The sequence below is a fragment of the Oncorhynchus mykiss genome, chromosome 7 (genome assembly GCF_013265735.2).
Source record: "Oncorhynchus mykiss isolate Arlee chromosome 7, USDA_OmykA_1.1, whole genome shotgun sequence".
NCBI classification, from domain to species: Eukaryota; Metazoa; Chordata; class Actinopteri; order Salmoniformes; family Salmonidae; genus Oncorhynchus; species Oncorhynchus mykiss.
The window spans coordinates 50,149,968-50,175,177 of record NC_048571.1 but is presented as its reverse complement, the minus strand read 5'-3'; the positions used below and the strand labels follow the sequence as shown (position 1 = coordinate 50,175,177).

The following is a 25,210-nucleotide window of genomic DNA, read 5'->3' as shown; positions in this document are numbered from 1 at the left end:
GAGAGGCGAGATAACACCGCCAGTGAAAGGTTCCATGTTCACATCTGTAGTCATTTGTAACATTTGCTCTTCAGAGCTCACAGAACTCTACCTTAAATATGAGCTCTGGGGTTTTGTCCGCCACCTCCTCTATGTCCATCCCACCCTGAGGACTGCCCACCATGACAGGCCCGTTGCAGGCCCGGTCCATCAGGATGGCAAAGTAGGTTTCCCTGGTGATGTCCAGGGCTTCAGCCACCATCACCTGGTCAGTAGGGAGAGAGTCGGTCTACAGAGTCAGGCTACTACCTTCCCATCACAGACTGTCCTCAGACACAGACAGACAGGCAGGGATGGAGAGACACTGAACCATTACAACTCAGAGAAACTGGGGGTTCTACTTCTACGCTCTAGTGAAAATGAAGCAACGCGCTGGGAGATGGCAAAAGAAGAGAAAATAGAGAGAGATTCATGGAAAGACAGAGGGATACAGATAAGTTGGTTATCAGTTTCCTGCAGTCTAACTGGACCGTGTTAATTTGGACTTATTGACGACGCTCGTTCTCCATGTCCCATGCAAACAGGGGCAGTGCAGACCTCTTTCTCTCCCACTCCCAGATTAACATCTTGATCTACCTTTTCCACACCACTACCACCCTCTCCCGGTCTTTCTCTCAATCTCACTGCCTTTCTGTGCCCCTCTCTCCCACTGCTACTCTCTCCTTCTGTCTTTTAGGACTTTCTCCCCCTCTCCCCAGCCCTGGTCCGTACTGGCAGTAGAACCATGCTCTGTGTCATGTCTGGAGAGGCTGGCTGCAGTACGGTGAAGTGAAGAGACGTGTTACAAGGGCAAGCTGACAGCCGCCCCTGGTTCTCATTCAGGGAAACAGCCCGACAACAGAATTGCAGCCTGTTAAGAGGGCGTATACTAAGGCCTGGATCCTGTTCAATCACTGCAGCTATCTCGGGCTACTTTATTACTTTGATCCCATGCCTAATCTAATCCGAAACAGGCTTTGAGGGAGGCCTGTGACTACAGCCAGATAGCATCATATCTCCCATGTTTGTGAATGTCTTCATTTTTCTGAAATTAATCTTGTGTGTACCTGTTTTAATGTGTAACACATGACACATGCCTGCGTATCATACCATAGGTCCCTCTGGGAGGATTTATCATGATACACTTTTGCAAGAAATCCATTTTCTGTGCTTAGTTTATAAAATAAAACACTATCAGGTATTGTGTTATGTCAGGCAACTGACGTGCCATGGATAGATAATGCAGCACATTTTTCAATATGAAATTACATCTCACAACAATGCTTCTGCAGTTAGGATTTCTGTGTTGACATTTTTCTATTTCCCTACTTTCCCCTCAGCCCGGGTGTTGTTGTAGTGAACTTCCACCCCCGCCAGCACTTTCTACAAAAAAATGGCATGATCTGTCACTCATTTGATACTTCTCCTAAACTTTGCAGCAGGGGCAGGAGCAGAGCGAGGTGCGTTCCTGGCTGGCAGGAATGAAAGCAAGCGTTAATGGGGAGCTCTAGGCCATATTTCACTAGAAGGGGAAAGAGAAAGAAAGAGTGAGGAGAAACACAAGCTGCAAGACAGGAAGGCTTCATTACCTGCAAATGTGTGTTTTTGGAGTGGCTGCAGAGTGTGAGTGAGGAAAATTATATTCCTGCTTGTTAGTGACACTTGGAAATGGTTGTTTACGTGACTAACACTTTGGTCTCAGAGAGGCCCTGACTTGCATGCATTATTTGTTGCAATGAACCATGACAGCAAATAGCACAAAAACACAACAAATGACATCGGCTTCAAATGGCATGTCTCCACTAGAGACCTATCCCCAGAACTAGGGGAACAACAGAATATATAGACTAATGTGTTATTTCCCCGATGCTTTGTGCAGTCATTTATTTCATGGAACTGTATTACTGAATTGAAATAAACCGGAAATGAGAAAAAAACAGAATGACCTTTTACATCCAGCTGTGACTCACCGTTTTTACTTTCACTCCCTCCTTTGGAGTCTGCTTGGTGGTCAGGCTATAACCTAGCATCCTATTGGCCAGCTCACCCACCGCCGAGGGGCTAAAGTCAAAGAAGAGACAGGATTGGCCCAATTACAACCACTCCATTAATAGATATTTGAATCCAGACTAAACAAGGACAAACATCTTTCAAAAATAGAGGACTATCACCGTGGCAGAGAATAGACAGAGTAATTATTTGCAGCTCCTGCGAGCCGTTTTCATTTCAACAAAGACATGGTTCAGCACATTTGTAACATGACTGTAACATGTTCTGACAAAGCACTGTTTTAGGAGAATCTTCAATATGTCTACACATCTCTTTGAATACGGCTCTCCTGATTTCAGCTCCTCTTTAAAGGCAGTGTGCGCGTCTCATTCCAGCTCTCGCTTTGCTCTCTGGTTATAGAATACAAATGAAGCCTGAGGTTGTGCTCTGCTTTGATAGATGGTAGTCGAGCGGGTGCGCTCACATCACTGTCTGGGGAGGCTCAACTTCAGATGGCTCACGTAGAAAAGTTTCCGGCTATCCCAAATACCGAAATAGGGTGACAATGACACACTTGGTAGCCATTTGTCGTAATTCACAGTTCAGTCCTTAACATGGCTGCTACCTTTGTTACATTTGTCATTTTAGCATCAAGCACATCTTTTGCAACAATGTGCGAGCCAGGAGAACAATATGTTTGTATTCCAACAGAAGAGCACAATTCCAGTAACCTACCACAGTAGAGTTCAGTGATGCGTGCACAGTACAATTTCCCAATGATACATTTACTACTTCAAAGTTTAAAATGGGGGCCGTTGTCCCTAAACCAGTGTTTCCAAAACTCGGTGCTGGGGACCGCAAGGGTCCCCATTTAGATTTTTGCCCTAATACTAGACAGCTGATTATTTTTTTTAAATCGAAGCTTGATGATGATTTGATTATTTGAGTCAGCAGTGCAGTGCTAGGGCAAAAAACTGGGACATTTGGGAAACCCTGCCCTACACTATCAAACTTGGCGTATTAGGTAACTGAAGCACAGGGAAAGCAACATTGCATCTAGGAGGGATCTTGTAAAAACTATGACTACATCTCTCTGAAGCAGTAGATACCGAGAAAACAAAACAGAAACACTCTGAATTGTCCACACACCCAAGTGAGTGTAGGCGGAAGTTGTTGGGGGTACTCCAGTGGAGGCTGCTGAGGGAGACCATGTGTTTGATGTATTTGATACAATTCCACTTATTCCGCTCCAGCCATTACCACGAGCCTGTCCTCCCCAATTAATGTGCCACCAACCTCCTGTGGGGTACTCACTCTTTAGTTAAGTGCACTCCACCTTTAAGGCCACTGTCGAACACGCCCTTCCCTCGTCCCCCAGCCAGAATCTGGGCCTTCAGGACTATCTCCTTGGCACCTGAAAAAAGGAGAGAAGGGCACCGTCAGCAGGATAGAGATAGCAGGATAGAGAACCAGGAGCGTTAGACCTCTCCAATCAGTACATCACCACAGATGCCCAGTACACATCCCCCCGTCTCTGAGTCAGATGTCATCTCACCCATCGCCCTGTTCTCTATTAGATCCTGTGCCCCTCCAGAGGAGAGGAGGGGGAGGAGGAGGGGACAAAGGGAGAGATAGGGCTAGCAGGGGAGGTACATGAAGAAGGGTACTCCAGCTCAAGTACGACATTCCCCTCCAGCCCTGCTAATTACAGAGTAAGAAGACAGGATAGAGGGTACCCAGGAGAGGACAGTCGAAAGAACAGGCCCATTATAGACAGCAGGTGAACACACCCATACCAGGCTCTCGCGCACCCATCAACAGACATGATTCCAAAGACATAGGCCCACACACAAACATTAATCTAAACATGTAATGCAACTGTGATTATTGTTTTTTTGACCGATGTCTTAATTTGCACTATAATTTGTGCCATGTCGCAATTTCATGCCATTTTAAAGATGCGAACGACACCATATGCCTTACTTGCCCTCCAAGTCCTCTTTCCACACCAGGAGAGAGCACTTCAGGTAGAGCGTTCAGCTGTCTATCCAGCTGCCCCCTGAACACCCTCCCTCTCTACTCAAATGGTGCAACAAGGGCACTTGATGGGATACATATGGTTTTGAGCTATCATTATCCTGGCAGGGAGTTCCGCCATGGGCCAACCAGAACATGCCTAGAAAGGCACGTTGACCTTGGGCCAGGAACATGGCTCCCTCACTAGCGAGGCTCCTCAAGCAGAGTGGAGTGTCTCCAGACGTGCTCTACAGACGAGGCTAAAAGCTCAGGCTGCTACAGTAGGAACAAAACCCAGACAAAGTAGCCTCTGACAAGGTGGCAGGGATTAAACCAATATTGCATTATTGAGCGCTCTCTCCCCTGGGAAGAGGAGGAAGAGAGAATAAAAGGTGAACACATGCAGGGACTGTAAGGCATCATCATTGAATAAATATGTTAATTTACATTTAAAAAACCACTACCTCGCAAAATTTGACATTTGTTCAAAGCAACATGAAATGGAGTGTCCTGTGTGTGCAGCAGAGAGGGACTGAACAGAGGAAATTACTTTTGTAAAAAAAAAATAAGGACGCCAATGAGGAAGGAAGGTGTTCTTTCTTAGCACTGACAAGAGGCCTGGTGCAATGTGAGAACAGGAGCACGACAGGGTCCTCTCTGAAAGGAGAAGAGGAGTAAGGGATGAGGAGGATTAAGGCGCAACATGGATAGAAAATGGACAGAAAGTACTACAAAAAATAATGAGGGAAAATAGAGTGGAGGGAAATGTGTAGACTATATAGCCAGACAGATGATTGGTTATTGAGAGACGGTGCTCCAGAGCATGGTTCTGGACAGTAGTCGATCTCACACTAGGATCACATCAAGGAGCCCTGATAACACACCAAAGCCCAAATAATGACTTATGATTTATCACACAGGAAAGAGAGTAGCTAGATAGACTTAACGGACACCATTGGAGCATATGAAGCTTACTTATCGGAAGAAGAAGAGATAAACCCTTTAATGAATGGACCGTTATCTCATCAAATCAATCGCTTGGAAAATTGGCCTCGAATACACATACAAAAAAAAACACACCTAACCTTAACAGTGGCATCTAAAGAACGCCAAACACTTCACTCAGCCTGTTCATGCGTTTCCACTTTTCTCCAACACTGTCATCATTGTAGGTTCCACTGTCATCATTGTTGCCACCACCAAGGCAAAAAAAACTCTGTCCTTTAAAATGCATGGTGAAGTAATGACGCCCTCGAAATATCCCAGTGAAAATGGCACTTGGAGAGAGCAGAGGAGACATTACCCATTAATGCTCCAGACATGAAACATCACCTAACACAGGCAGGACTGTAGACTAATGACTGAAGAACAGTGAGTGGATGAGAGTATTGACATAGGCATGCAGTACCAGAGGAGCAGTATTCCTGCGTTAAACACACACACTCTGTCCCTAGACAAGGGGAAACAAGGTCACACGTCTACAACACCTTGTGTGAAGATGTCACACTGAATAGCATTTATGGATCGGTGCGAGTCTTACGGATTCACACACATAGACTACATTGGATTCAATGTGTCTGGTATTTGCTCATCATAAAGTAGGCCTACATCTTGAGGGATATTTATGGTTTTTCTTTATCAATGGCAGCCATTGAAGGCAACAGATTTGTAGAGAAAAATGTGTTCTCTGTTACAGTCAAATACAAAACAAAGACATGGTGTGCTGCCACCATGAGCAATTGCTGATAGTATTGATGTGGGGGTTAAGAGGTACGGTCGTTACATTTTGGGAGATGAGAGATATCTTTCTAACAGCAGGTAGCACAAGAACAACAAAAGAACTCAAGGAGCCAAACAGAGCCAGCACTTTGTTTATTGCATGTAGAGTGATGAAATCAGACACACTATGTGCGGTTTGGCCATGACACAGCACTAACATTTAATATGCAAAAACATGCACAACCAGGACATGATTACAACAGTTATTTATTTTACCTGTGACACTAATATTAATACAATAATACATTCTCAGAAGTTGTGCATATAAGCAGTAAAAGTTGAGGAGAATAGGGAATCCCTACTTTAAAAGTGAAGGAAGGGACAAGCCGGCAGTATTGGATAACCAGCTATCTATTTCATTGGCACCATTTAAGGGCATGACGGATCTGAAAAGGGATATTTTCTCCTCCATTTCGTTTTTCTTTGGGACAGACAGAGAAGTACATCTCCAATCGCATCAGCTGTAATCTGAGTTATACAGCCGTTCCCGGGCTAACTCATTTCCCAGTAATGAACGCAAATGAACTCCCAGCTTATTTACTGATGACAGCAGTCGGCATCGAGGCTGTTACTTCTGCCTCGACAACGTTATCCCTATCTTTTTGTATTCCAAACGTTCTGCCCTGCTCATCTCTCTCTCTGGAAGGATGTAGCCCAGGGGTTAGGGGACAGCAGAGTCTGATATTTCATTAAGCTGTAAAAGCCTGTGCACTGGGGGACTGTATAAAGGGACAGACACAGACTACAAACCAATCTGGAGAGAATTCAAGTTTTATTAGTTGTCGTACTCATGGTATCCCGTCCCATGCTTATTTTCAGGTTCCTTCTCGACAATGCAACAATAAAAAAAATATATAAACAAAGTAAATATCTCAGTAGAATAGAATAAACATTTTAGCATACAGTTCGTCATTCAGGTTAGTGTTGTGGAGTAACTACATTGTTGTTGCTCACAGCCATTAAACTAACTGTTTAAATGTCTCCATTGGCCTCATCGTGAAATCCCTGAGCGGTTTCCTCCCTCTCCCGCCACGGAGTTAGGAAGGACGCATGCATCTTTGTAGTGACTGGGTATATTGATAAACCATCCAAAGTGTAAATAATAACTTCACCATGCTCAAAGGGATGTTCACAGTCTGCTTTTTTTTTTACCCATCTACCAATAGGTGTCCTTTGCAAGGCAATGGAAAAGCTCTCTGGTCTTTGTGGTTGAATCTGTTTTCGAAATCAAATGCTCGACTGAGGGATCTTGCAGATAATTGTATGGGTGTGGTGCAGAGATAGTAGTCTATAGTCTATGGGGGTGCCTCAGGGTTCAATTCTTGGAGTGACTCTTCTCTGTATACATCAATGATGTCACTCTTGCTGTTGGTGAGTCTCTGATCCACCTCTACACAGAAAACACCATTCTGCATACTTCTGGCCCCTCTTTGGACACGGTGTTAACAACCCTCCAGACAAGCTTCAATGCTATACAACTCTCCTTCCGCGGTCTCCAATTGCTCTTAAATACAAGTAAAACTAAATGCATGCTCTTCAAACGATCGCTGCCTGCACCTGTCCGCCTGTCCAACATCGCTACTCTGGACGGTTCTGACTTATATGTGGACTATGTGGACAACTACAAATACGTAGGTGTCTGGTTAGACTGGAAACTCTCCTTCCAGACTCACATCAAACATCTCCAATCCAAAGTTAAATCTAGAATTGGCTTCCTATTTCGCAACAAAGCATCCTTCACTCATGCTGCCAAACATACCCTTGTAAAACTGACCATCCTACCGATCCTCAACTTCGGCGATGTCATTTACAAAATAGCCTCCAATACCCTACTCAATAAATTGGATGCAGTCTATCACAGTGCCATCCGTTTTGTCACCAAAGCCCATATACTACCCACCACTGCGACATGTACGCTCTGCTTGGCTGGCCCTCACTTCATACTCGTCGCCAAACCCACCATCTCACGGTCATCTACAAGACCCTGCTAGGTAAAGTCCCCCCTTATCTCAGCTCGCTGGTCACCATAGCATCTCCCACCTGTAGCACGCGCTCCAGCAGGAATATCTCTCTGGTCACCCCCAAAACCAATTCTTCATTTGGCCGCCTCTCCTTCCAGTTCTCTGCTGCCAATAACTGGAACAAACTACAAAAATCTCTGAAACTGGAAACGCTTAGCTCCCTCACTAGCTTTAAGCACCAGCTGTCAGAGCAGCTCACAGATTACTGCACCTGTACATAGCCCACCTATAATTTAGCCCAAACAACTACCTCTCCCCCTACTGTATTTATTTATTTTGCTCATTTGCACCCCATTATTTCTCTCTACTTTGCACATTCTTCCACCGCTAATCATCCATTCCAGTGTTTTACTTGCTATATTGTGTTTACTTTTTTTTTATTTTTATTTTTTTATTTCACCTTTATTTAACCAGGTAGGCTAGTTGAGAACAAGTTCTCATTTGCAACTGCGACCTGGCCAAGATAAAGCATAGCAGTGTGAACAGACAACACAAAGTTACACATGGAGTAAGTAAACAATTAACAACTCAATAACACAGTAGAAAAGAAAAAAAGGGGGGGGAGTCTATATACATTGTGTGCAAAAAGGCATGAGGAGGTAGGCGAATAATTACAATTTTGCAGATTAATAACACTGGAGTGATAAATCAGATGGTCATGTACAGGTAGAGATATTGGTGTGCAAAAGAGCAGAAAGGTAAATAAATAAAAACAGTATGGGGATGAGGTAGGTAAAAATGGGTGGGCTATTTACCGATAGACTATGTACAGCTGCAGCGATCGGTTAACTGCTCAGAAAGCAGATGTTTGAAGTTGGTGAGGGAGATAAAAGTCTCCAACTTCAGCGATTTTTGCAATTCGTTCCAGTCACAGGCAGCAGAGAACTGGAACGAAAGGCGGCCAAATGAGGTGTTGGCTTTAGGGATGATCAGTGAGATACACCTGCTGGAGCGCGTGCTACGGATGGGTGTTGCCATCGTGACCAGTGAATTGAGATAAGGCGGAGCTTTACCTAGCATGAACTTGGCATCATGGCCTTTTTTCGTTGCCTTTACCTCCCTTATCTCATCTCATTTGCTCACATCGTATATAGACTTGTTTATACTGTATTATCGACTGTGTTTGTTTTACTCCATGTGTAACTCTGTGTTGTTGTATGTGGCGAACTGCTTTGCTTTATCTTGGCCAGGTCGCAATTGTAAATGAGAACTTGTTTTCAACTTGCCTACCTGGTTAAATAAAGGTGAAATAAAATGTAAAAAATAAATACATGAGATGAAGTCATTAAAAATCATGTTAAACACTTATTGCTTAGTTACTCACTTAGTGAGTCCATTAAACTTATTTGTTAAGCACATTTTTACTCCTGAATTTATTTAGGCTTGTCATAACAAAGGGGTTGAATACTTACTGATCAAGACATTTCAGATTTGTATTTTGAATACATTTCTAAACATTTCTAAAAACATAATTCCACTTTGACATTATGGGGTATTGAGTTTATGCCAGTGACACAAAAGTGACGCAAGTGTTTAAATTGTGCAGTATTTAGCAATCCTAATAAGTGTCTGGTAGCAGCAGTTGTGTAGCGTACGTGAGTGCATGTGCTAAAGTGCAGAGAATTAGAGCAGGTGGTCAGTCCAGTTCAAGTGTTCAGCATTCTGATGGCTTGTACATACCAACAGGCTCAGAGAACAGTTCATGGCTGGGGTCCTTGATGATGCTGCGGGCCTTCCTCAGGGTCCGTTTCGAGTAGATGTCCTGGATGGGTGGGAGCACAGTCCCAGTGATGTATTGGGCCATCTTCACCACATGCTGGAGGGCCTTGCGTTTGTGGACGTAGAAATTCCCGTACCAGGCCGCGATACAACCGGTCAGGATGCTATCGATGGGGCAGCAATAGTATTTGGAAAGGACCCGGGGTGGCATGCTGAATTTCTTCAGCCGCCTAGATATGCTGTTGCTCCCTCTTTGACAAGAGTGGTGGTCGTGTTGGTCCATGTCAAGTCCTCGGTAATGTGAAGGCAGAGGAACTTAAAACTGCTGACTCTCTCTACTGCAGTCCCATTGATGTGGATCAGGACATGTTCCCACCTCTACTTCCTGACGTCAACAATCAAATCTTTTGTTTTGCTGACATTGATGGAGAGGTTGTTGTCCAGGCACCACAATGCCACTTCACTTGCCTCCTCCCTATAGGCCGACTCATCTTTCTTGGTTATCAGGCCTACAACCGTGGTGTTGTCCGAAAACGTGATGGAGATGGTGTCGTGCAAAGCCACAGTCCCGGGTGAACAGCAGAGGGCTGAGGATACACCCCTGGGGGGCCCCTGTGTTATGTGTCAGTACAAAGGAGGCGTTTCTGCCAATCCTCACAGCCTGTTGTCTGCTCGACTGGAAGTCCAGGATCCAGTTGCAGAGAGCAGCGTCCAGACTCAGGGCTCTGAGCTTGGTGTCGAGCTTAGAGGGAACAATAGTGTTTTATGCTGAACTGTCAATGAATAGCATTCTCACATAGGTCTTGTCCAGATGCGTTATGGCCGTGTGAATTCCGATGGATCTGTTAAAGCGGTAGGTAAACTGCAGCGGGTCCAGTATTTGCCCTCAAAATGAGATGCACTCGGTAACAGTCTGTCTGCATGCCACACCATGGAGAGGATAGGGGAAGTCAGACTGAGCAGGCCCAATTCCCAGCTTCCAAGTGTGTGTTTCGGTCTATTGCAAGTAATGTGGCAGCTACACGTAGAAGACTAATCAAAACTCTGGGGAGACAGAAAACACACAGGGACAATCAAAGATTCAGTGTCTCCTATGGGATTCAAACACTATTAGTAGAAAGTAAAAAGGACATTTGCAACATTGTCTATTAGGGGTCTGAAAGTTTAAACATTAAATTAAATTGGGAACCTTAACGTTAATAAAACATTTTTTGCCCCCCCCCCCCCCCCCCCAAATTGTAATCACCTTGCTTCTGTGATCTTTCTCTTTGCTAATGACGCAAGAGTGTGTGTTCAGTCTTTGATCTGTTGCGTGCAGAATATCCTAGCCTATTCAATGATGATAGGCCCTGCTTTACTGAAGTTGCGAGATATTGCAAGCCAGGAAATTGGAAAGTACGGCATTCCATTGCGACACAGCTTTTGATTGGTGATAGATAGGCCTAGTGCACAATTCTGACTCTGTCTGCCTAGTGGCAGACCTGCCTATACTGTGCCCATCCCCTCTCTCTCTCTCCGTCCCTCGCTAACCCCCTATGAAAGACGCCTTGCGTTTGTGTTCTCAGAAGTACGGCAACTAACAAGACTCCTCCGTTGCAAAAATACTGAATCTTAATGAATAGAATCTGCTTTGAGCGGGTATCATATTTTCTGTGATACAACCTTAATCAAACTCTCAATTCAAGAAATAACGGAATTTAATAACATTCTGGGATAATTTGAAAAGCTACTTCTCCAAGTCACTTTCAACCATTTAGAATCTACATAATGACTTGAATCGAGAATACATCACTCTGCTCTGCAATGAAGACGAGGGTTTCATGCGGCATACAAACTTGTAAGCCTTCATTTCTTTATGACTACTACAAGGCTAATGATAAGCCACCCGAAAAGAGAGTATATGACCTCTTTGAGCTGTGCAATGCTGCTGCACCCTCCATCCTGCTGCGTCTCTGCTCTCCAAGCCAGGTAAAGCCCACTCTAAGGCTGAATCTAATGATGCCGTCTCTGTGGAGCTCTACAGGGGTTCATCCTCAGCCTAGACCTCTGCTGACTGCTACAGTATCACATCCTCCTGTCACTGCCCTCATGACAGCTGACTCCTCGTTAGCCTCGTCCACCTGGGTCCACACAGTGCCAGAACTAACGAGTCCAGAGCTGGACTTCGTGCCACACTACGATAGAGAGGCAGAGTTCAAATCCTTAGACCAGTGTGGAGAATGTTAGTCACTCTGGAGGGAGACAATACCCAGATGTATGGTCATACGTCAAGACCAATGTCTCGATAAAGGCTAGCATACTGTCATCCAAACCAATAGTGGCATTCTATAGGAATAGCAATGGGGGAAAGAGCCGAGGTCATTATGATGAGCATATTGGAGATGAACGCGGCATGTACGCAGCCGCCTTCTGGGTTTCGCGGTGACTTGGTGAGAAGAGTTCCTGCAGGGAACGGTGTGACTTACACTGCTCTGGAGTGATTCATATCACTTTAACCCTGCAACTCTAGGACCACAGTGATGTGTCATAAGCTTCAAGCATTAAATCAAATTGTATTTGTCACATGCGTCACAACAGGTATAGACTAACAGTGAAATGCTTACTTAGATGTCCTTCACATCAATGCAGAGAGAAAGAAAATAGGGAAATAATAAGTAATAACACTAATAAATAACAATAACTTGGCTATATACACTGTACATGGGGTAACAGTACTGAGTCGATCGGCAGGGGTACGAGATAGCTGAGGTAGATATGTACATATAACTAGGAATAAAGTGACTAGGAAACAGGATAGATAATAAACAGTTAACAGGTTGTACAGGAGGGGACTACGAGGCGATAGTCATTTAGACAGGTTACCTTGGCGTTCTTGGGCACAGGGACTATGGTGGTCCGCTTGAAACATGCAGGTATTACAGACAGGGAGAGGTTGAAAATGTCAGCGAAGACACTTGCCAGCTCTTGGTAATCATAATACCACATTATTAGCGCCATCCATACACCATACGGAATATGTCTGAAATAATTCCACAGTATCTCCACATACAATGAGCAGGTTAAGCAACATAATGAGGAGGAAATACCATAAGCTGCTTATAGAAATCTGCTCTTTCAAGACAGCCTTACTTTCCAAAGCCTATTTACAGCTATTAAGGGAATTTCAGTGAGCATTTATTTTTCTCCCGTTTCAAGACTTCTGCCAGCTATGATGCTATGAACAGACTAAGCCTATACAGGGAAAGCAGAGGTCTACAACATGGCTTTTTAGATACTACAAGCATCACATACATTGCTCTGCCTACTGCAGAGCAATGTACACATACATTGCTCTCACCATACTGCAATAAACTTTGCATATGGGCATACAGTAGGCCGTGCATGTGTAGGCCGTCAGCGCCGGTCCGGTCTTGTCCAGTCTGCGTTAAAAAACTTGTGCTGAAACCAGCTCCTCCTCGTCCTCTCCCGTGTCACCTCTCCCCAGGAACATGTCCTCTTGGCAGGGAATGACACACAAAACTCTTCACACCATCCGTCTTCCTGTTCTAGGGGGCCTAAGCCATTCTGTCTGTCACCAAGAGGCATGCTGGGAAAAGGGCAGTGTTGCGGAGATAGGCCTACCTGCAGCTCCACAGACTAACTTGCTGCACACTCATTCTGCCCTCCGTCTGATCCTCTAGTAAAACGAGAACGCTGATGTTTTCCTGGCTGTGGCACTTCAGTTCGTACTTGGTAGTTGGAATCAGGAGAGCAGCAGCAGAGAGCATGGCTGTTTTGATTTGACATTAACAGTTACACTAATAGCTATGGAAATGCACTTGGCTACCTGATAAACATTTGCATAATACTCCATTCAAACACCATGGTGCTCAGGGAGGGAATCCACACACTTGTTTAGAGAGAATAAATATTTTCTCTGCAAAAACATCATTGAAAAAAATAAGATGTTCTTCATGCAGAATAATTCCTCAGTTCTCTCTAAGAGTGTAAAGATAATGTTGTATAAGGAAAACTCCTTATTTCACATAATAGCAGGTCCCAGACCATTCCAGGATCACCATATTTTTTTGTGTTTTGTTTCCTTTCCATGATACTAACATCGGCCCAGCCCTAATAGCATTACAAATCCTCATGCAATCCACTTGCTGACTCCATTTTGTCATATACACACACACACACACACACGTCTTAGGGTAGGGAAGCCCTGATTGAGTCTATGCCAGCCAGAGGATTGGGTGCTTGCTGTTTGTGACCCAAAACTATTGCTGCTATCTCCATCTGCCCTCTAGAGAGTACTCTGCTAGCTGACAACATTCATGACTAAAGTGTATGTCAATCAAAATCCTATTCTTACTTCCCAATGCTGTTTGCCTGTTTCTCCACATCTTCCTCTCCCCAAGCCTCTCAGAACCAGCACAACATATCTGAAGTTTTGGACCAACCCAGTGATTACATTATGCAACTCCCCAATCTGACACTGCACACATTCCATTAAGAGAGACTCATGTCTAGCATCATCGAGCATGCCTGTGATTCCATTTCCATTTAGAGAAGATGCACCTTGATCAAACCATTCCCATCATACACACAGGGGCATTTCCCCCTGAGACACCAGTGTCATCAATGTTTATGGTAATGTTAGCTCTAGTGTTAGTGTTTCCATCAGGAGTGTGACACTAAAGACTTGTGAAGAGCAGAATCAACAACTTCTGCATTAAAACATTTGCTTTGTGATAAGGTGTTAAACATGCAGGGTGTCAGCCCACGTTTACTGTAGGGCTGCATGATATGAGAGAAAAAAAATTGTAATTGCGATTTCTTTTAGCATGTATTGTGATTGCGATTTGACTTGCGATATAGATCAAAACCATAGGGTGAACTGTTGCAAAGTGGAAAGCAGCATCATTATTGTTTGTAACAATCTGTTGACTGCATTTGACAGTTTGACTGCAACAGAACAGCATGCCATCTTAGGGGGTTCACACACTTGATCCCTTTCAGACATTTTTTTTACTCAATGCGGTTCGTTTAATTGTTTTGTGCAGTGTGAACACTCCAAAAGAACTCTGACCCCTCAAAAGAGCCTCCGAAGTGAACAGACCATCTCGAGAGGTGGTCTAAGTTCTGTTCACTTGAATTCCACGGTCCGGTTACCTTTTTATAGGGCAATGTGAACACAATGCTCCCCAGGTTCACTTACTCCCACACCAAACACCAGACTCCTGCAACATTTCCCGTCATAACCCCTCATACCAGACTACTGCAACAACATTTCCCGTCCTAACCCCTCACACCAGACTACTGCAACAACATTTCCCCTGTCATAACCCCTCACATTAGACTACTGCAACATTTAAACTGTCATAACCCCTCATACCAGACTACTGCAACAACATTTCCACTGTCATAACCCCTCACACCAGACTACTGCAACAACATTTCCACTGTCATAACCCCTCACACTAGACTACTGCAACAACATTTCCCCGTCATAACCCCTCACATCAGACTACTGCAGCAACATTTCCCCATCATAACCCCTCATACCAGACTACTGCAACAACATTTCCACTGTCATAACCCCTCACACTAGACTAATGCAACAACATTTCCCCGTCATAACCCCTCATACCAGACTACTACAACAACATTTCCCATCCTAACCCCTCACACAAGACTACTGCAACAACATCTCCCGTCATAACCCCTCACACCAGACTACTACAACAACATTTCCCGTCCTAACCCCTCACACAAGACTACTGCAACTACATCTCCCCTGTCATAACCCCTCACACAAGACTACTGCAACTACATCTCCCCTGTCAAAACCCCTCACACCAGACTACTGCAACAACATTTCCCCGTCATAACCCCTCACACCAGACTACTGCAACAACATTTCCACTGTCATAACCCCTCATACCAGACTACTGCAACAACATTTCCCATCATAACCCCTCACACCAGACTACTGCAACAACATTTCCCCTGTCATAACCCCTCACACCAGACTACTGCAACAACATTTCCCCGTCATAACCCCTCACATCAGACTACTGCAGCAACATTTCCCCATCATAACCCCTCACACCAGACTACTGTAACAATATTTCCCCATCATAACCCCTCACACTAGACTACTGCAACATTTCCACTGTCATAACCCCTCACACCAGACTACTGAAACAACATTTCCCCTGTCATAACCCCTCACACCAGACTACTGCAACAACATTTCCCGTCATAACCCCTCACACCAGACTACTGCAACAACATTTCCCGTCATAACCCCTCACACCAGACTACTGCAACAACATTTCCCGTCATAACCACTCACACCAGACTACTGCAGCAACATTTCCCGTCATTACCCCTCACACCAAACTACTGCAGCAACATTTCCCATCATAACCACTCACACCAGTCTACTGCAACAACATTTACCCTGTCATAACCCCTCACACCAGACTACTGCAATATTTCCCCTGTCATAATCCCTCACACTAGACTACTGCAACAACATTTCCCATCATAACCACTCACACCAGTCTACTGCAACAACATTTCCCTTGTCATAACCCCTCACACCAGACTACTGCAATATTTCCCTTGCCATAACCCCTCACACTAGACTACTGCAACAACATTTCCCATCATAACCACTCACACCAGTCTACTGCAACAACATTTACCCTGTCATAACCCCTCACACCAGACTACTGCAATATTTCCCCTGTCATAACCCCTCACACTAGACTACTGCAACAACATTTCCCATCATAACCACTCACACCAGTCTACTGCAACAACATTTCCCTTGTCATAACCCCTCACACCAGACTACTGCAATATTTCCCTTGCCATAACCCCTCACACTAGACTACTGCAACAACATTTCCCATCATAACCACTCACACCAGTCTACTGCAACAACATTTACCCTGTCATAACCCCTCACACCAGACTACTGCAATATTTCCCCTGTCATAACCCCTCACACTAGACTACTGCAACAACATTTCCCATCATAACCACTCACACCAGACTACTGCAGCAACATTTCCCGTCATTACCCCTCACACCAAACTACTGCAGCAACATTTCCCATCATAACCACTCACACCAGTCTACTGCAACAACATTTCCCCTGTCATAATCCCTCACACTAGACTACTGCAACAACATCTCCCCTGTCATAACCCCTCACACCAGTCTACTGCAACAACATTTCCCCTGTCATAACCCCTCACACCAGACTACTGCAACAACATTTCCCCTGTCATAACCCCTCACACTAGACTACTGCAACAACATTTCCCCTGTCATAACCCCTCACACCAGACTACTGCAACAACATTTCCCCTGTCATAACCCCTCACACTACACAACCGCAACAGTGTTTTCCCTGCCATAACACCACACATTGGTGCCACAAAAGAGAGAAGATGATGCGCAGGGGCATATTCTTTATGCCGATTCTGTTGCAAAACGTTTCTTTAACGGAAGCAGACGGAACGAAACGGGGAGGAACCTACCTGAATTTGTCCAACAAACTCATTTTAGTTGAATGTTTGGATAATGATCACACCCCAGGTTTGTGAAAAAAAAACTGTTTTTGGGATAGTGATAAGCGATTGTCAAGGATGAACAGAAATTCCAAAATGTGTGTGGAGTTTTTAGTTCAGCTAAGAGAGCTTTATAAGCGGTTTATTCGATTGTGCGATTTGAATAGTGTAAAAACGTACATCATCTATTCTAGCTCTTAAAGGGGCAGTAGTGTACATTGGGTGTACAATTTTCAATTACAGCATTATTTAATCTGCAGTTATTCTTCTGCTGTTTATTATGTTACCAATAATATTTACATTAACATTCACATATATTTACATGCAGTATCTTCTGATTACAATTATATCTCATCTTTTAACTAAATTGCAATCCATTAGCTATCATCTCCAGAGTGCACCCCGAGTGCGTCGAGTGAATGTTGGAAAAAGATATATATATTTTTTCTAAACATGGAATGTGAATGCAAAGAGGACTCGAACCCCAAAATAGGTGAAGTGAACTGGCAAAAAAAGTTTCTTCCTCATTCAAAAGGCAAGAGCAGTGTGAATACAAAGAGAACTATGTTCACTTTAAAGACGACTACTACTCTCTGTTTATCATATATGCATAGTCATGTTAACTTCTCTAGGGTAGGGGGAATTGGGCTTGGGAATTTTGGATGAAAAGTTTCTAAAACTATTTGAATGATGTCTGAGTATAATAGAACTAATATGTCAAGCAAAATCCAACCAATAAGTGGGAAATCTGAGGTTTGTAGTTTTCAACTCTTGGCCTCTCGAATACAGTGTCTATGGGGTCATATTGCACTTCCTAATGGTTCCACTAGATGTCAACTGTCTTTAGAACCTTGTTTGATTACTGTGAAGTGGGGGCGAATGAGAGGGGAATGAGTCAGAGGTCTGCCAGAGAGGCAGCTCTGCTCGTTCACGTGAGAGTTAGCTTGCATTCCATTGCAATTCTGAAGACAAAGGAATTCTCTGGTAGGAACATTATTGAAGATTTATGTTAAAAACATCCTAAAGATAGATTCTATACATCGTTTGACATGTTTCTACGGACTGTAACGGAACTTTTTGACTTTTCGTCTGCTCCTAGTGATCGCGGGTCATGAATTTGGAATACTGGGCTAAACGCGCAAACAAAAATTTGGTATTTGGACATAAATGATGGACATTATCGAACAAAACAAACATTTATTGTGGAACTGGGATTCCTGGGAGTGCATTCTGATGAAGATCAAAGGTAAGTGAATATTTATAATACTATTTCTGACTTCTGTTGACTCCAACATGGCGGAGTCTGTTTGGCTTGATTTGTTGTCTGAGCGCTGTACTCAGATTATAGCATGGTGTGCTTTTTCCGTAAAGTGTTTTTGAAATCTTACACAGCGGTTGCATTAAGGAGAAGTCTATCTATAATTCCGTGCATAATAGTTGCGGCTCTCTGCAAAATCACCGGATGTTTTGGAACTACTGAACATAACGTGCCAATGTAAACTCAGATTTCTGGATATAAATATGAACTTTACTGAACAAAACATACATGTATTGTGTAACATGAAGTCCTATGAGTGTCATCTGATGAAGATCAAAGGTTAGGGATTCATTTTCTCTATTTCTGCTTTTTGTGACTCCTCTCTTTGGCTGGAAAAATGGCTGTGTTTTTCTGTGACTTGGCTCTGACCTAACATAATCGTTTGGTTTGGTTTCGTCGTAAAGCCTTTTTGAAATCAGACACTGTGGCTGGATTTACAACAAGTGTATCTTTAAAATGGTGTAAAATACATGTATGTTTGAGGAATTTTAATTATGGGATTTCTGTTGTTTTGAATTTGGCGCCCTGCATTTTCACTGGCTGTTGACAAGGTGGGACACTAGCGTACCATACCTACATGTACATACTACCTCAATCAGCCTGACTAACCGGTGTCTGTATATAGCCTTTGCTACTGTTATTTTCAAATGTCTTTTAACAGTTGTTTTATTTCTTTACCTACCTACACACACACCTTTTTTTCCCGCACTATTGGTTAGGGCCTGTACGTAAGCGCTTCACTGTAAGGTCTACCTACACCTGTTGTATTCGGCACACGTCACAAATAAACTGATAAAACAAATAAAACTGAGTTTTTGAGATTGGTTATTTTAAAGAGATTTTGGTTATTTTAAAGAGGACTATTGCAATATAGATACTGCACATGTCAATATTGCGATTTCAATGCGCAATCGATTAATTGTGCAGCCCTAGCTCAGTTCGCCGTTGTTAAGTCAATGCAGGCTGAACAGTACCAGTGGACTGGCCTTTTCCCCAAGTCAGAGCAGGTCCACCGAAGCCATGGCACGGTGAGACACGGAGCCATTCCGAGGAGGCTGGAAACACAAAAGTCTGATCCTTTTTGGTAAAACAATGGGGTCTCAAGTGGAAATGCCCCATAGGTGAAAGCATCAGGTATCAGACAGTACAATAGTGCTGTCCTGTCCACTTGGCTAGTATAAAAGGATGTATTAGGTCCAGCTGTGCCGGAACCTGATCCCAACACTTCTGATAAACACAAGACAGGAGTGATCTTGCTGGAGACAACACTCATACAGCTCTCGTTGTATTTGCGAGTGCTTGCACTCCTCAAACGACAGGCTTGTTTTCTAGAGGGGAAGATAACAGTGGGCTTAACAGTGCTTGAAGTGTGTGTGAGGCAGTGTTGGCTGGCTAAGGAGGGAGGTGTGGACAGAGACTAGGAGAGTCCATCCATGTTGGCCAGCTTTACAATGCTCAGACTCCAGTCTTCTCCAAATCCCTCACTCAGCAGAGACAGGGGTTGCACGGAATCTGACGGCTCATTGGATACTCAAGACAATATCATACTGTTTGATGTTAATCAATTAACAAGGCTACTTCTAAAGTTGATGGAGAACGCAATTTATTTAACTATGGTTAGGTCTAGGGCTGTGGCGGTTAGAACATTTTGTCAGCATATTGTCATGCAAAAGTCTGCCGGTCTACTGGTAATTGACCGTTAATGAACAAACACATTCAGCATCTCCAGACCTCCACACATACAAGCCGCTGATGTACGCCGTTGGAACATCTACATTTTAAAATGTAGAATAAATAAATAAATAAAGAATAAATCAATTAGACACCATCACAATAAATCCTTTATTTATTTATTTTAGGCAGGTCTACAGAAACATTATGTGAAGAAAATGTATTTCAGAAAAACAGAATAGGAGTTGGCTTACTGTATGTTATCTGGCTATGTGGCATGCCATAAACTGTAGGCTAGTTCATTTAGCAGAGAAGATAGGCTATTTTATATGATATGATAGTAAGAATAATATAATTTAATAAATAAAGGATCTTTCCCATTCCGCATATGAAGTGGCTATGTTGAGAGTAAAGTGATCATTTGAAACAAGTCCGACACACTAGATTTAGAGTTTTGGCAACTTTAGTTGTGAATGACACAAACCTTAGAATGTCTTAAAAATCTGAACATATGGGCTGCATGATGCAACTATAGGCTAATGGTGACGTAAGAAGTCTGTACAGCTGTCCTCCTCATCAAGTGATCATATTTTCACCCATCAGACTATTCTCAATTTAATCTTATCTTTACTAATATGTAAAATGAGTTTAGATTAGAATAGCCCATTATCCAATGGGCAGGAACGGGGGCAGGGCAAAGTAGCCGACCTGTCATCTAGATGCACTCGAATAGTGAATGGATGCCATGCGCTTTCCTGCCGGTCCGTTTTTCAATGATGCCAGGTAGGCTACTTCAGTTTTTTAGATGAGCATATGAGCAGCTGAGAAATAAATAGAAGAACCCTTATTTCACTCCAAGCATCAACTACTGTTTAAGGAGCATGCTTTCACTGTGCGACAGGTGATATTCCGCCCAAACTTTGAATACCATGGGCTCTCGAACCTGGTTCCTGCAGCTACCAAGTGCTTAATTTGGGAAATCGAGTGAAATCTGTTCGGGAACATCGATAATAACATGTTTTCACAACTAAACATATTTCACTAATCTGTTGACAGCCCCTCTATCTGGGCACTCGAGAAAGGAATAAAGAAGCGAGGGGAGAAGACGGAAATGCATCGTGGTGAGATCCTGTATAGCTAAAGGTAATATCATCCAAAGAATGATGAAAAAAAAAAATCCCATTTACTAGGCTATTACAAATACAAATTCACTACAACTCTAGGCTAACTGTAATCCACCCTGCACAATCGATGAACAAACAGAATCACCTAGGGCAGGGCTGCTCAACCCTCTTCCTGGAGATCTACCGTCCTGTGGGTTTTCAGTCCAACCCTAATTTAACACACCTGATTCTACTAATTAGCTGCTCAACAAGACCTTAACTAGCTGAATCAGATACGCTAAATTAGGGTTGGACCGAAAACCTACAGGACAGTAGATCTCCAGGAAGAGGGTTGGGCAGCCCTGGCCTAGGGCTATGGGTTCTCTCCCAGACATTTTGGAGGTAGCATAAGGTAACCAGTCCATCCAGTATGCATAATAATATGGTCCACACTCAAAGGAGATTACTCAAATGTGTTTAATTTTAGAATATAGGCTAGACCAATTATGTGATGTTTTATTTTTTTATATTTTGTTATGTTTTTCTGCCATGCATAATATGCGGTAGGCTATGTATTACATAACGGCACAATCAATTTTCATTCAGGTTTATTTTCGGACTTGGGCTCATAAGCCAATGTATAAGCTCTAATATGCATTTTGGTGTTTTTAATTCATCATCACCTTAGAAAGCACTATACATTTTATGTCAAGCTTTTAAACTACATCCACAACGACCATGTTTTACAATTTCAACCTGCTACTGAACCTCTTTCTTTAAATTGCATTTATGTCAGTGGTTGGAGGAACAATAGAGCCCTGAGTACCAGGCCATTAGGACCACATGGCCGCTAGAAAGTTGGGTACTACCAAAGCATGTCCAGAGTGCATAAAAGCAGATTACCGTGACTGAACGGTCAAGTGGAATTTTACTGCAGTCACGACTTATGAGTGCCGGTAATACGGTCACTGCAACAGCCCTAGGTAGGACTACATCTAGTCCTACTCCTGTGTGTTTTAGCATGGCTAGAATGCAGGCCTCATCCCAAGTAATTTCCAGTCATTGGTGGGAAAAGCATCATTATCAAACAGCGTGCAGCGTAATAGAATGGAATGAGAATGGGTCCCAATGTATGCCGCAGTCCAGACAAAGGAATTTAAAAAACTGGAACGAATGCACAGCCTAGACCGAGAAGAAGAAAAAGTCATTGTATTTCTTATTACAAATTTACTGCTCAATGGAGCACGGAATAGCCCTAATAAAACAAGCAATTTAGAGGCAACATTACCAAAATAATGGCGCCATACCTCCTGCCTGAACAAGTGTTGGAAGCGTTGGCGAGGCGACGCATCAGGGCCTAAAGTGTGAGCAACGGTAATGTTCCTCCCGCAATATCAGCCGTCATGAGTCCAAAATTACATTTTGATTTGTGAGGTCCCTGAAACGCAGCTCAAATTCCTCATAATGTATTTACAAAATAATTTGAGAGGGATTCCAATTGTTTTACCACAGACACACAAATCAGATATGTAATTATGTCTATTTATGATCCAAACTCAAAGATTTCCGTAACAGCAGCGGTGGCTTTTTGTTTAGCTTTCCTTCACAGCGCACACTCACACATTCTATTAGTGATTGGGGCCTGAGCAGGTTATTGTAGCTGGCTGCAGCTGCACCTTTATGAAAGAAAGTGGGTGTTATACAAACACAGGAACATTGCACACACTGGGCATAAACATACTCATATAATCTCACACAACGGGGTCTTCCTGGGGCATACATCTACATTAGCACTCACTTCAGTCATCACAAAGTGGTTAGAGAGGCAAGTCAAAGACCACGTCACCTCCTTTCCCGACACACTCAACCCTCTCCAATTCACCTACCACCCTGACAGGTCCATCATGGGTGACGCAATTGCCAATGCCCTTACCCACATGGACAAAAGGAATGCATATATGTGAGGATGCTGTTCATCGACTACAGCTCGGCCTTCAATACCATAGTGCCCTGTAAATTCATCACAAAGCTCACAACCCTGGGACTGAACTCCTCCCTATGCAACTGGGTCCTGGACTTCCTGGCGGGGGCCCCACAAGGGTGCCCTCAGTCCCCTCCTGTACTCCCTTTATAACCATGACTGCGTGGCCTCACACAGTTCCAACTCCCTCATCAAGTTCGCTGACGACACAACATTAGTAGGCCGGATTACCAACAACGATGAAACTGCCTACACAGTTTCATAGGACCCTGATGGCACAGGACATAGGACCCTGATGGCATGGTGCCAGGTAAAAACTCTACCCCAACATCAGAAAAACAAAGGAGCTGATCGTGGACTTCAGGAGGAACTAGGTTGGGAGCACCCCCATCCTCAACTGGGCCGTCGTGAAGACAGTCAAAATCTTCAAGTTCCTCGACATACACATCTACGGTGAGCTGAAATAGTCAAACCACACAAACCTCAGCAGGCTGAAGACATTTGGCCTCTCCCTGAAGGCCCTCATAGTATTCTACAGAAGCACCATTGAGATAATAGTCAGGCTGCAACACAGCCTGGTATAGTAACTCCTCCGCAGCTGACTGCAAAGCTCTACAGAGCGTGGTACACTCAGCCGAACACGCCATTGGATGCACACTGCCTGCCCTCCAAAAGATCTACAACGACAGCTGCTGCAGGAAGACCATCAAGGACCTCAGCCACCCGAGCCACGGCTGTTCCACGGCCATCATTCAGACAAGGGCAGTATAGGAGTATCATAGGAGTATTAAAAACAGTCAGACTGGCCAATAGCTTCTACCCCCAGACCATCAGGAGTCTGAATAGCCAAAAGGCAGTAACCTCCTCCCTCTCTCCCCCTCCTGCCTCCCGGACTTCCTACCACTGCCCCATCCTTGAGGATCCCCTTAAGGATGTTCTACCCCCCAACAAACATTACCCTGCCAACACCTCCCAATGGACATTTATCACCATTACACAGCGGTAAATGTAAAAAAATATATATTTATTTGGGAAGTGTCGGTTCAGACAGACAGACAGACGTCAGAGGTTTACCTACACTTAGGTTGGAGTCATTAAAACTTGTTTTTCAACCACTCCACAAATTTCTTGTTAACAAACTAGTTTTGGCAAGTTAGTAAGGACATCTACTTTGTGTATGATAAGTACTTTCAAACCATTTTTGCAGACAGATAATTTAACTTATAATTGACTGTATCACAATTCCAGTGGGTCAGAAGTTTACATACACTAAATTCACTGTGACGTTAAACAGCTTGGAAAATTCCAGAAAATGATGTCATGGCTTTAGAAGCTTCTGATACCACTCAGGAAGCCGTCAAACCACTCAGGAAGGAGACGCGTTCGGTCTCCTAGAGATGAACGTACTTTGGTGTGAAAAGTGCAAATCAATCCCAGAACAACAGCAAATGACCTTGTGAAGATGCTGGAGGAAGCAGGTACAAATGTATCAACATCCACAGTAAAATGAGCCCTATATCGACATAACCTGAAAGGCCGCTCAACAAGGAAGAAGGCACTGCTCCAAAACCGCCATAAAAAAGCCAGACTATGGTTTGCAACTGCACATGGGGACAAAGATCGTACTTTTTGAAGAAATGTCCTCTGGTCTGATGAAACAAATATAGAACTGTTAGACCATAATGACCATCGTTATGTTTGGAGGAAAGGGGGAGGCTTGCAAGTCAAAGAACACCATCCCAACCGTGAAGCATGGGGGTGGCAGCATCATGTTGCGGGGGTGCTTTGCTGCAGGAGGGACTGGTGCACTTCACAAAATAGATTGTATCATGAGAAGGGAAAATGATGTAGATATATTGAAGCAACATCTCACGACATCAGTCAGGAAGTTAAAGTGTGTGCGAGCAAGGAGGCCTAAAAACCGGACTCCGTTACACCACTTATTGTGGGAAGCTTGTGGAAGGCTACCCGAAATGTTTGACCCAAGTTAAACAATTTAAAGGCAATCCTATCAAAAACTAATTGAG

At 43.7% G+C, this 25,210-nt stretch overlaps 1 protein-coding gene across 1 annotated transcript in view; it reads right to left on the bottom strand.

Annotated features, from left to right (window-relative positions):
* Positions 1–25,210, bottom strand: part of LOC110527962 (succinate-CoA ligase GDP-forming subunit beta) — a 130,088-nt gene that overhangs the window by 54,474 nt on the left and 50,404 nt on the right. The window contains exons 3-5 of the mRNA XM_021609613.2: positions 3,322–3,421; positions 1,989–2,079; positions 92–244 (exon numbers count right to left, since the gene is read on the bottom strand). Coding sequence (XP_021465288.1) covers positions 92–244; positions 1,989–2,079; positions 3,322–3,421 — 344 coding nt within the window. The remainder of the gene's footprint in view (positions 1–91; positions 245–1,988; positions 2,080–3,321; positions 3,422–25,210) is intronic.